This window comes from Rattus norvegicus, chromosome 1 (assembly GCF_036323735.1).
Source record: "Rattus norvegicus strain BN/NHsdMcwi chromosome 1, GRCr8, whole genome shotgun sequence".
In the NCBI taxonomy this organism is placed as follows: Eukaryota; Metazoa; Chordata; class Mammalia; order Rodentia; family Muridae; genus Rattus; species Rattus norvegicus.
In genome coordinates this window covers 153597425-153609614 of record NC_086019.1, presented here as the reverse complement: position 1 = coordinate 153609614, position 12190 = coordinate 153597425, and the positions used below count along the sequence as shown (strand labels likewise).

At 42.8% G+C, this 12190-nt stretch overlaps 1 protein-coding gene across 5 annotated transcripts in view; it reads left to right on the top strand.

The window, feature by feature from the left end:
* The window catches only part of Ccdc83 (coiled-coil domain containing 83), a 74325-nt gene that overhangs the window by 45496 nt on the left and 16639 nt on the right, over positions 1–12190 (top strand). For all 5 annotated transcript variants that reach the window (XM_063280970.1, XM_039101063.2, XM_008759644.4 and 2 more), the window contains exons 5-7: positions 650–817; positions 4209–4300; positions 9609–9677. In XM_063280970.1, the coding sequence (XP_063137040.1) occupies positions 650–817; positions 4209–4300; positions 9609–9677 (329 nt within the window). The remainder of the gene's footprint in view (positions 1–649; positions 818–4208; positions 4301–9608; positions 9678–12190) is intronic.

The window sequence follows — 12190 nt, the reverse complement described above, 5'->3', positions numbered from 1 at the left end:
AGACATATGTAATCTTTCAATTACATAGTTCTAAATCATGTCTCTGTCTTAGAGTTGAAAGTTTAATTATGCTTGGATTAATCATGGGAAATATCTAATAATTTGAATCGTTTAGATTTCCAAAAATTGTACATATCACATTTGCCTTAGTTAAGATTTTATTGCTGTGAAGAGACACCATGACCACAGCAACTCTTATAAAGGACAGCATTTAATTGACTCCTACCTACAGTTTCAGAGGTGTAGTCCATTGCCACCATGATGGGAAGCACGGCAGCTTCCAAGTAGACATGGTGCTAGAGAAGTGCTGAGAAGTCTACGTCTTGATCTGCAGGCAGCAGAAGGAGACTGTGTGCCACGCTGAGTGTAGCCTGAGCATAGGAGATTTCAAACCCTGCCCCTACAATGACACACTTCCTCCAACGAGGCTAAACCTGCTCCAACAAGGCCATATGTCCTCATAGTGTCCTTCCTATGGGCCAAGCATTCAAACACTAGTCTACAGCAGTATTACCTAGTCAAGGCACCACAGTATTTAAGAGTTACCTGCAGTTTAGCACCAGATCTTAACTTTGTAAAAACAGACTGTACCGTATAATGGTTCTAAGGACGATGGGAATGACATATGCCTTGTTTTTCTTTCCAACAGAAATGCGCGTACAAATAAGTGAGGCTGAGAAGCTATTCCTTGAAAAACTCAGTGAAAAGGAATATTGGGAAGAGTACAAGAATGTAGGGAGTGCACAGCATGCTGAACTCATTCTTTCCTTACAAAATGACATCGACACAGTTAAAGAAAATGCAGAGAAAATGTCAGGTCAGTTGCAGTAGTTAGTTCAAATTTAATAAAATGGTGAGCAGAAAAGTCATGTTCAGTAGACGAAAGGCCAGGCACTCCCCAAACCATTCGTTATCAAAATAGGACAACCACGTGCAAGCCCACACAAACCAGAGACTGTGCTTGAGTTGGGGACACAGAGGGTGGGTGGGCATTAAGGACCAAGGGCCAGAGGAAAACTTGTTATCAGTTTCAATGGACAGTGTGTTTCCTGCATCAAAGGACTACCGATGCAGTACCACAGAAAAAGGGGGAAAAGAAGGCTGTCTTCTAAAGAACCTAAACAGACACTCCAAATGACAGGAGGGTCAGCCGAGAATGAGGACCAGGATTTGGACATGAGCTTGAGACGGGATCTGTCAAATGAGTAAAGGACCACACCACAGTCTCCCCAAGAAGTGAGTGGGAAAAACCAAAGCAGGGCCAGAAACGACTGGAAGGTAAACTGTTGGCCAACAAGCATTAGCCCACATGGTTTGAAGTTAACGTCTTCAAAGTGAGCAGCTTAGATTAGACAACTCGAACAGCTCAGAGTCTTGAAGAACAAACTCACAATCTCCCAAGCTCTTGCTTGTAGTGTCTCAAAGATTTCTACATACCCTCGCTTTCTTTGGCTGTCTTCAACATACATGTGGTTAGTAGGTCTCATGGCTACAGAAAGCACCGACTGAAGTGAAGGGCAGCCATCAGAGTTTCCCAATAGCCTTGTGCTGTGCACTCTACTCTTTTTCATTCTTTAAGAGAAAGCCATCCATAGGGTGCCCTGTGGACTTTAAAACAAGGTAAAGTGTTCACATCACATTTCAGGATGAATACAGCAATGGAGCCAGACCCTTGAGTATATTCACGTATCCACTTTGGGTAATCTACAGCAAGAATTGTCATGTTATCCAATTCCAGGTTTTGTGATTTCTTTTCTATATGCTAAGGATGAAAAAAATTTATTACAGCTAATGTTCTGACCCACCGTAACTTTTAGATGATTGTGTTTGAAGATTATATAAATAATTAGCATTAATCTTTTGGGCCATGGCCTGAATCAAAGAAAGACATTTCGTTAGATGGACTGGAAGGGTTGAATAGCCATGATACTCCAAATGAAAGTGAGAAAAAGACAGGCTGTGTGGATACACGCACATCGTCTAGAATGACACAGACCTCTGTTTCTGGATTTCCAAAGGTCAAGCTATACTAATTCCCCAAACCTGCTGAACTCTCTTCTTTTATACACCACACAATCTTATTCCTGACCCCTGTCCACCCCTTGGGGTGAGCTCTTGTCTCTTAATGCTTCCACTCTTTTCTACCTTAGTTGCCCCTGAAGAGCCTTTATTGGCTGCCACAGTTCAGGTGCTGAAGCCTCAGACCATTGCCCACCAATGACTGGTAGTTGGCCACATTCAGTTTTCTCCAAAATATTTTTCACACACACACACACACACACACACACACACACACACACACACACACACACAATGCCTGAGAGTCATTTTGCTTTCAGCACAGATGAGAGTAGCAAAGCTTGTTCAAGTCCCTAGTCCCCTGGTAGCAGCCTTAGTTTGGCTACTGGAAAACTAGACCCACCATTTCTTTCCTCTCAGACCAAGATCCCAGAGTTCTGCTGTAGCTGTCCTGGTCTGTTAAGAAAATGTCCCCAATTTCACTGGGTTCCACCTATAGAACTTCAGGCAACTGTTAATGGGAAAAGGAGAATTAGCGTCTCCCAGGGATAACCTTCCCCTTATTGACTGTCCAATGCAGAGCGGTCAGTGTTGAAACCATATACACACCAAAAAAAAAAAAAAAGTGTGTGTGTGTGTGTCTGTCTGTCTGTGTGTGTCTCTGTGTGTGTGTTTGTCTGTGTGTGTGTGTGTGTCTGTGTGTGTCTGTGTGTGTGTCTGTGTGTGTGTGTCTGTGTGTGTGTGTCTGTGTGTGTTTGTCTGTGTGTGTGTCTGTGTGTGTGTGTCTGTGTGTGTGTGTCTGTGTGTGTGTTTGTGTGTGTGTCTGTGTGTGTGTGTGTCTGTGTGTGTGTTTGTCTGTGTGTCTGTGTGTGTGTCTGTGTGTGTGTCTGTGTGTGTGTCTGTGTGTGTGTCTGTGTGTGTGTCTGTGTGTGTGTGTGCGTCTGTGTGTGTGTCTGTGTGTGTGTTTGTGTGTGTGTGTGTGTGTGCGTCTGTGTGTGTCTGTGTGTGTGTCTGTGTGTGTGTGTCTGTGTGTGTGTTGTGTGTGTGTCTGTGTGTGTCTGTGTGTGTGCGTCTGTGTGTGTGTGTGTCTGTGTGTGTGTTTGTCTGTGTGTGTGTTTGTGTGTGTCTGTGTGTGTGTGTGTCTGTGTGTGTGTGTCTGTGTGTGTGTTTGTGTGTGTGTCTGTGTGTGTCTGTGTGTGTGTGCGTCTGTGTGTGTGTATACACCTCCAGATTCCTTTCTCTTTCCTTTACCCAGCGTCGTTTCTCTCCATTCTCTGAGGCAGATGTACATGGTTATCCTACATGTTCCTTTCAAAGAGGGTTTTGGTTATATGATCCCTAAGTACCTTTTGAGGCTTACATTTTTTCATCTTCACTCTGTCAGTAATGATATTTATAGGCAAAAGAAAATGTGAAAAGAGGAGTGGAGAAATATCCCAGAGGTAAAAGTATTTGCCACACAAACGTGGGACCTCAGTTCAACCCTGGAACACTCTTAAACACCTGGATGCTGTGGCATGTACTTGTAATCTTAGCCTTCTTACTGGGAGAGGAGAGACTGAGACAGGAGGATTGCCACCTATGCACAGTGGCAGAAACAAGGGACCCTGCTTCAAAAACAAAGTGGAAGGATACCAATGCCCCAGGAGTTACCTTCTGACCTCCACACGTGTGCTGTGACTGTTTAAAAGGAAAGGAAAGGGGAATCCCACAGCTAATGTCTGTCCCCTGCCTCGGGGTGCTCAGTACAGACGCAGTTCTGCTGCCCCCCAAGTCTCCTCTCCCTTTACTCACTGTGTCTTCTTTCCCAGGGAATCACGCACCAGGAACACAGGCAATCTATTTAGTTGGAGTCAGATGTACATAATGAGGCTATGAACTCATAATCTGGGTAATCCAAAGGATAGGTGCTATACAAATATTGTTTTGAATTTTCCTCTAGAGAAAGAATCCTTCAAAAGTACAAACATCATTGGAAACCTTACACTACTTCAGCCTAAGGTGCTAGCAAATTATGGGAGCAGTTCTTCTGAAGAGAAGAAGTAGATGTTCAGGAAAATATATTCCTGAGAATTGGGAGGCGGGGTGAGAAGTATGTCAAGAGGAGAGAGTAATGAAAAGTGAACTTTATAAACGTCACAGTTTTATCTCAGGTGAGCCCCACTAAGGCTTGTGATTTCCTCTTAAAGAACAGTATAAAGTCACCCTGGAAGATACTAGGAAGAAAATAATCAGAGAAACATTGATCCTACTGGAACAGAGGAAAGAATGGGCCACACAGGTATGTGCCAACAAAGCGAAACATCTTATTCCTCCATGTGGTTTATAACTGAAGGGCATGGCAGAGCATGCCTGTAAGCCCAACAGTCTGAAGGCTGAGGCAGGAGGATCATGATCTAAATAGCTAGAGTTTGTCTCAGGAAGAGAGGTCAGGGTGTAGTGTGGTGATGGAATGTGTGCCTTGCAGGTGCCCAGCACTGGGTTTGTACATGTAGAGTAGCACTATGCATGTAAAAACAGCATCATCACCTCCAAAGAAAAGCTTTGAGTCCTGCAGCCAGGTCCCAGCACTTACGAGCTGTGCAACTGGACCCATTGCTTCACGTTCCTGGACTTCCGTGCTCTAATGTATGGAGCAGAGGCCGTTAGATATACCTTAAAGAGACAGAGTAAGGATTAAATGGGAATATTTAAGTAGTATCTTACCTCACAAGGAGCAGATAACTTACTCCAGTTATTATAAAAGTATCGTGTGGCTATAGTGAAATATTAAGAATAAGTGTTTTAAATGAAATATAATTTGTCTAAAAGCTATTTTTTTTACATATCTAAGCCTGGGAGAATACATTCTACATTCTTGTGTTTTTAAAATTTGGACCTGGGTGTAGTGGCACATGCATTTAATTCCAGCACTTGACAAGCAGAAGCAGGTGAATCTCTGAGTTCAAGGCCAGCCTGGTCTTGGAACCAAGACCAAGAGAACTAGGGCTACAAACAGACCATGCCTCAAAAAAGGAGGAAAAAAAAAGGCATGGAGGGGTTTGAGGGGGGATGGGGAGGCTAACAAATCATGTTTCAAGGTGAAATTCCCAGTCATGTCTGTTTTCTAATTACTTTGTTTTACAGTAAACACACACACAGTGCTTCTATATTCCTACTATTTCCTAAATCAGTAAAGGGAATTCTATCTACACCATGCCCTTTCTTTGGAGCCCTGTGCTTCTAGTGTTTTCAAAAGTTTCAGACGTGCAAAGATGCAGAGGTCGATGGGAACGGATCCCTGGTGTGTCTGCAGGGATCCTGGGGGCCGATCCCCAGTGTGTCTGCAGAGGTCATGGGAGAGGATCCCCAGTGTGTCTGCAAGGGTCGTGGGAACAGATGAATCCCTGGTGTGTCTGTCCATGCTATTGGGTCACCTTGAGTCAGACTAAATGGTGAATTCCATCACGAAGTGATCTGATTACAGTTTATATGACTGAAAATATCTATGTGGATATCACATGGCAAAATGAAACAAAGCAAACCTACTTATAATGTCAAGGGTTCATTTCAAGGATGTTTAACTCTCTCAGCAATCCTGAAAGGTGTGGAGACCTGCTAACAGGATGACGGCCTAGAGAACAGTGACCTGCACGGAACAAATGGAGGGACCCAGATTCAGTGTGGAGCTCTTTCAGATCATGTCTCAGTATTACTACGTAAAGTCCACCCCATGAGTGCTTCAATGAGTTTTCAGCCTGTGTTCTGTGCTGTGTCACCTTAACTCCTGGTGTAGTCCAGGTATCAACTTAGTGGGGCCTGGGTTCCCCACAGAGATGCTAGTGTAGTTGCTCTGGGATATTACCCTGGCTTACGGATTTTACAGTTTTCATTAAGTTCTGATATATAACTGAAGTTGAAGCCACTGATCCATTGTTAGTGAATTAAGCAATAAACCAAATAATCTGCTAGGACCTCCTTCAGATTTAGTTCAGATGATATTTTATGGGGGCGGGGGAAAAGTAACTAGAGAGAGCTCAGCTATTAAAGCACTTGACACTCTTACAGGGGACCTGGTTTTAATTCCCAGCACCCACATAGTAACTCACAACCATCCAAACCTCCAATTCCAAAGGATCCTGTCCCCTCTTCCAACCTCCTTGGGTACCACAAGGTGTACATATACACAGGCTGACAAAAGACCTATATATATAAAATTAAATTAAATTTAAAAGTAATAATATTTTATGGTAGTAGAAATACAAGTTTTTAGTTGTAGCCGAAATATAAACATTCCTAGGAAATGTATGTCTCCTTTTAATCAGCATGAGCTAAAGTTTTTTCATTGAAAATTTTCTACTTTAAAAGACTTAAGTCAATTCAAGCCTTAAATCTTAAATCAAGATGAACTTAAATCAATTTATCTTTAACATACTATTAAATTATTCCTGTCCATGTTTGCAAAGGAGAATATTTTTCTTATTTATGTGTGTACATGTTCTTGTGTGTGTGCACAGATGTGTGTACACTATACGGAAGCCAGAGACCAACCTCAGGCGTTGTTCCTCGGGAACTGTCTACCAAGCTCCCACTGGCCTAGCATTCACTCATCGGGTCGGGCTGTGTGGCCTTGAGCCCTGGGATCCTTCCACGTCTCAGTCTCCCCAGTCTGCAGTGGCAGCACACTACCATGTCCAACTTTTTTTTAAAAACGTCATGAGTGCACGCGACACACATGCAGAGGCCAGAAGACAACTGCTAGGATTTGGTTCTCTCCCACTGTTGGTTCTGGGGATGGAACTCAGGTGGTAAATCCCATGGACTATGTGCTTTTTACCCACCAAGTAGTCTCACACAGACGTCAGGCTGTTTTCCATGAGTGCTAGGAAGTGAACTCAGGTCCTCGTGCTAGTACTGCGAACAGTTGCCAATAGGCTATTTCCCCAGCCCCTGTTTCTTTTGTTTAGTTTTGTTACGTTCTTTTAGATTCTCCCCTTGGAATGGAGAGTGGCTCAGTGAGTGGTTGGGTATACTTGTTGCTCTTCCAGAGGAATCAGATTCGAATCCAGCACCCACATGATAGCTGGAAGCCATCTCTGACTTCATTCCCAGGGAATTTTTTTTATTATTATTAACTTGAGTATTTCTTATATACATTTCGAGTGTTACTCCCTTTCCCGGTTTCTGGGCAAACATCCCCCCCTCCCCTTCTTTAGGGTGTTCCCCTCCCAACCCTCCCCCCATTGCCGCCCTCCCCCCAACAATCTAGTTCACTGGGGGTTCAGTCTTAGCAGGACCCAGGGCTTCCCCTTCCACTGGTGCTCTTACTAGGATATTCATTGCTACCTATGAGGTCAGAGTCCAGGGTCAGTCCATGTATAGTCTTTAGGTAGTGGCTTAGTCCCTGGAAGCTCTGGTTGCTTGGCATTGTTGTACTTTTGGGGTCTCGAGCCCCTTCAAGCTCTTCCAGTTCTTTCTCTGATTCCTTCAACGGGGGTCCTATTCTCAGTTCAGTGGTTTGCTGCTGGCATTCGCCTCTGTATTTGCTGTATTCTGGCTGTGTCTCTCAGGAACGATCTACATCCGGCTCCTGTCGGTCTGCACTTCTTTGCTTCATCCACCTTGTCTAATTGGGTGGCTGTATATGTATGGGCCACATGTGGGGCAGGCTCTGAATGGGTGTTTCTGTTTTAATCTTTGCCTCTCTATTCCCTGTCAAGGGTATTCTTGTTCCCCTTGTAAAGAAGGAGTGAAGCATTCACATTTTGATCATCCGTCTTGAGTTTCATTTGTTCTAGGCATCTAGGGTAATTCAAGCATTTGGGCTAATAGCCACTTATCAATGAGTACACACCATGTGTGTTCTTCTGTGATTGGGTTACCTCACTCAGGATGATGTTTTCCAGTTCCGACCATTTGCCTACGAATTTCATAAACTCGTTGTTTTTGATAGCTGAGTAATATTCCATTGTGTAGATGTACCACATTTTCTGTATCCATTCCTCTGTTGAAGGGCATCTGGGTTCTTTCCAGCTTCTGGCTATTATAAATAAGGCTGCAATGAACATAGTGGAGCACGTGTCTTTTTTATATGTTGGGGCATCTTTTGGGTATATGCCCAAGAGAGGTATAGCTGGATCCTCAGGCAGTTCAATGTCCAACTTTCTGAGGAACCTCCAGACTGATTTCCAGAATGGTTGTACCAGTCTGCAATCCCACCAACAATGGAGGAGTGTTCCTCTTTCTCCGCATCCTCTCCAGCATCTGCTGACACCTGAGTTTTTGATCTTAGCCATTCTCACTGGTGTGAGGTGAAATCTCAGGGTTGTTTTGATTTGCATTTCCATTATGACTAAAGATGTTGAACATTTCTTTAGGTATTTCTCAGCCATTCGGCATTCCTCAGCTGTGAATTCTTTGTTTAGCTCTGAACCCCATTTTTTAATAGGGTTATTTGTTTCCCTGCGGTCTAACTTCTTGAGTTCTTTGTATATTTTGGATATAAGGCCTCTATCTGTTGTAGGATTGGTAAAGATCTTTTCCCAATCTGTTGGTTGCCGTTTTGTCCTAACCACAGTGTCCTTTGCCTTTCAGAAGCTTTGCAGTTTTATGAGATCCCATTTGTTGATTCTTGATCTTAGAGCATAAGCCATTGGTGTTTTGTTCAGGAAATTTTTTCCAGTGCCCATGTGTTCCAGATGCTTCCCTAGTTTTTCTTCTATTAGTTTAAGTGTATCTGGTTTGATGTGGAGGTCCTTGATCCACTTGGACTTAAGCTTTGTATAGGGTGATAAGCATGGATTGATCTGCATTCTTCTACATGTTGACCTCCAGTTGAACCAGCACCATTTGCTGGAAGTGCTATCTTTTTTCCATTGAATGGTTTTGGCTCCTTTGTCAAAAATCAAGTGCCCATAGGTGTGTGGGTTCATTTCTGGGTCTTCAATTCTGTTCCATTGGTCTATCTGTCTGTCTCTGTACCAATACCATGCAGTTTTTATCACTATTGCTCTGTAATGCTGCTTGAGTTCAGGGATAGTGATTCCCCCTGAAGTCCTTTTATGGTTGAGGATAGTTTTAGCTGTCCTGGGTTTTTTGTTATTCCAGATGAATTTGCAAATTGTTCTGTCTAACTCTTTGAAGAATTGGATTGGTATTTTGATGGGGATTGCATTGAATCTGTAGATCGCTTTTGGTAAAGTGGCCATTTTTACTATATTAATCCTGCCAATCCATGAGCATATTCCCAGGGAATTTGATGCCCTCTTCTGACTTCTGCGGGCACAAGGCAGGCATGTGGTACACATTCATGTGTGATAGAAAAATATTCATACACATAAAATCACAAAATAAATTAAAATTTTTAATTAATTTATTTTTAAAAGAGGTTTGTCTTCCAGTAACTGGTTAAAAACATGACAGTCATATAAATCCACCTCACTAAGAAACACAGTGTCATCACTATCAAAGTACTGTGGGTGATACTGTAAATATCAGATTGGGGGTGTGGTTCAAAGTAGAATTAAAATGAAGGTAAAGCCTGTCCAACCAGAGCTTATACTGTGTGTCACTTTGTGACAACTCTCTTTCATAGAACGCTTTTCTTTCAGAATGCTGTAAGGTTCATTGACAAGAACAACTATCGAGAGATCTGGGAGAATGACTGGCTAAAAAAAGAAGTAAGTGGAATGTATCGAAATAATTTTTTGAACTGGCAATGACCTTTAATTATAAAGATGAAGTCATAGAGCAAGCCTGGAATTTTAACTGACATGAAGAATTGTCAAAGAAAGACCTAGTCCTATTATATTGTTACTCAACCAATGGCATAAATAATCTCAATAATAGCCAAGAATAATTTGGGGCTTAATCCACACTGTGCACTCAGTGTGCCAGGTTTCTCTGTGTCCTCAGACCAAGCTAGTGTTCCTTGTGAGCCCGCCTCTTGCTGGGTGGCTAGCAAGGCTAAAAGATCATTTCAGCTCCCAATTTAAATTAGCCTCTGGGTAACATGTCATCCTTTGGAAATGTGTACAGCCTTTTAGACTTCCTGTCCTCCTGCTGACCTGATGCACAGGGCAAAATGCCTTGCACTACCTCATGTGGTCTTCTCCCCACAATGGTAACCCTTGATTCAGTTTGGATGATATGGAGTTGTGGTGAACTAGGACAAACAGCACGGCCATTTGCCTGTGATCAAGACGGCTCTGCAGCAGCTGTGTCTCTCTCCAACACATCTGTACAAGAGCTCACAGGAACTCCTGAGCCTGGACCTCTTCCCCGGGCCAGGGCCACATGGGGTTTGCTGGGTGTGGTCATGTAACAACGTCTATAGTAGGCCCTCTTCTCTCTATGCTATCAATGTCTCAATCTAAATAATCTGTGTTATTTGGAACTATCCTGTCTTCCTCACATTGTATGTGCTAGTCACTCTGTCCTCACCTTTAGTCCTTCCTTACTCTTGCTGCCAGGAAAACTCTTAACTCTTCCTTGAGGGGTAGATGCTCATGACCAATTTCCCTGCGAATCATTTCATAATGCGCTCAGGGCATCCTGAGAACTCTGTTTCCAGTATTTTCTTGCATTGTTGAATTCTTGCTAAAATACACTGAAACTCGTTTCATGAACTGTGTTCTTAACACACAGAGTAGGCCATATCTTTTTAGCTATATGTGTACAGTGCCTGAAAAATAACCTTTGCTTAACAAAAAGGAATGTCTATGAGGATAGATATACTTACTCATTGAGGGGATGAATTACACACATACACAAGCGTTTCATTTTAATCTAGAAGCGCTTACATTAAACTGTGAATTATAATGTGACCCAAGATGGCAGGCTGTATCTTGTTCTCCCAAGGGAGAAGTGAAATTATAGAAATACAATAAAGAGCCTGTCTGCAAAGAGAGGAGGTACAGTGAACTAGCAGGTGATGTTTCAAAGATTATGTGGCAAAGAAAAAAAAAAAAAGACATGTATGAGAGCAAGACGTAAGCTGTTGGGTGAAACTGGCAGATAACATTTTGTCCAGATGTTCCAAGGGAAGTGCACACTCAGCCTCTTTGGGAAGCCCTCGGAAGCCTCTGCTCGGAGTCCGCATGTGTCGTAGAGAGCAGGGATGCAAGAGCAGAAAATAAGAGTGTGCCTCAGTGTGCCTCAGTAGGCTGCCCTGGGATTTCCCTCACCCAGAACAAATCCTCCGCCTAGGAACCTGCAGGCTCTCCCCGGAGAATGCTAGAATCACATCATCTGACACACAGTTTCTAGCATAGATGTGAGACAATCACATGCAAAAAAAAAATTATACATTTGCAATTGTGGCATTCGGGAGAGCACAATCTAAACATCCTGCTCCTGCTTTCTCAACTCAAAATAGTCCTGACCTGACCTGCCGCGTCTACAGACTTCAGCTTACTCTCTCATCCATAGGAGAAACTTGGAGTGAAAACAGTCCCCTTTACACAGCGGTGGAGAAAATACCAGCATTCCATTGGCTCTTCCTAATAGGACCAGATAATGGATTACTAAGAACAATTGGACAAATAGGAAGAAAAAAACAGGTGAACTAAAGAGAGAAGCAAGCACTAATAATAAAAGCCTCCACTAAAAGATGCTAACGGGAAATTCAGAAAATTGAAAAGGAGCTTTTATCAATACCAAAAAGTGTGAGAGCCAGTTTGTTTAGAAAACAGGATCCTTCAAGGCCAAAAATAATCAAATATAAAATAGAATGCAGAATGCACTCTCTCATAGCAAGGCAAGACACATCACTAATGTAAGATCCAAGAAATAGTAACTCTAAAAAGATAAAGCAGAAAGAAACGTCAGCAGAGCAGTAGAAAAAAAAAATCCCTGGTTTTTGAAAAAGGCAAACAAAGGGAGGCAGAACGAACGAACAAGAAGCGGGCATCGGAGTCAGGAAGCGGGCACCGGAGTCAGGAACGAGCTTCAGTGGAGGTTTATGAACTTGGAATTCTATACTCCACTCAACTAGACTAAAGGGAAAAACAAAGCAAAACAAAACCTATTCCCAGAATTTTAAGGGCTGTGATATTTACTTCTCAGTCATCCTCAGGAATTTACCTAACAGCACGTTTAACAACACAAGCTAGATACAGAGAAAAATAAGAAACAGGAAATGTTGGCTTCCCCAAAACTCCAGGGAAGAAAGGCCTGAAGATAATTGCACTGT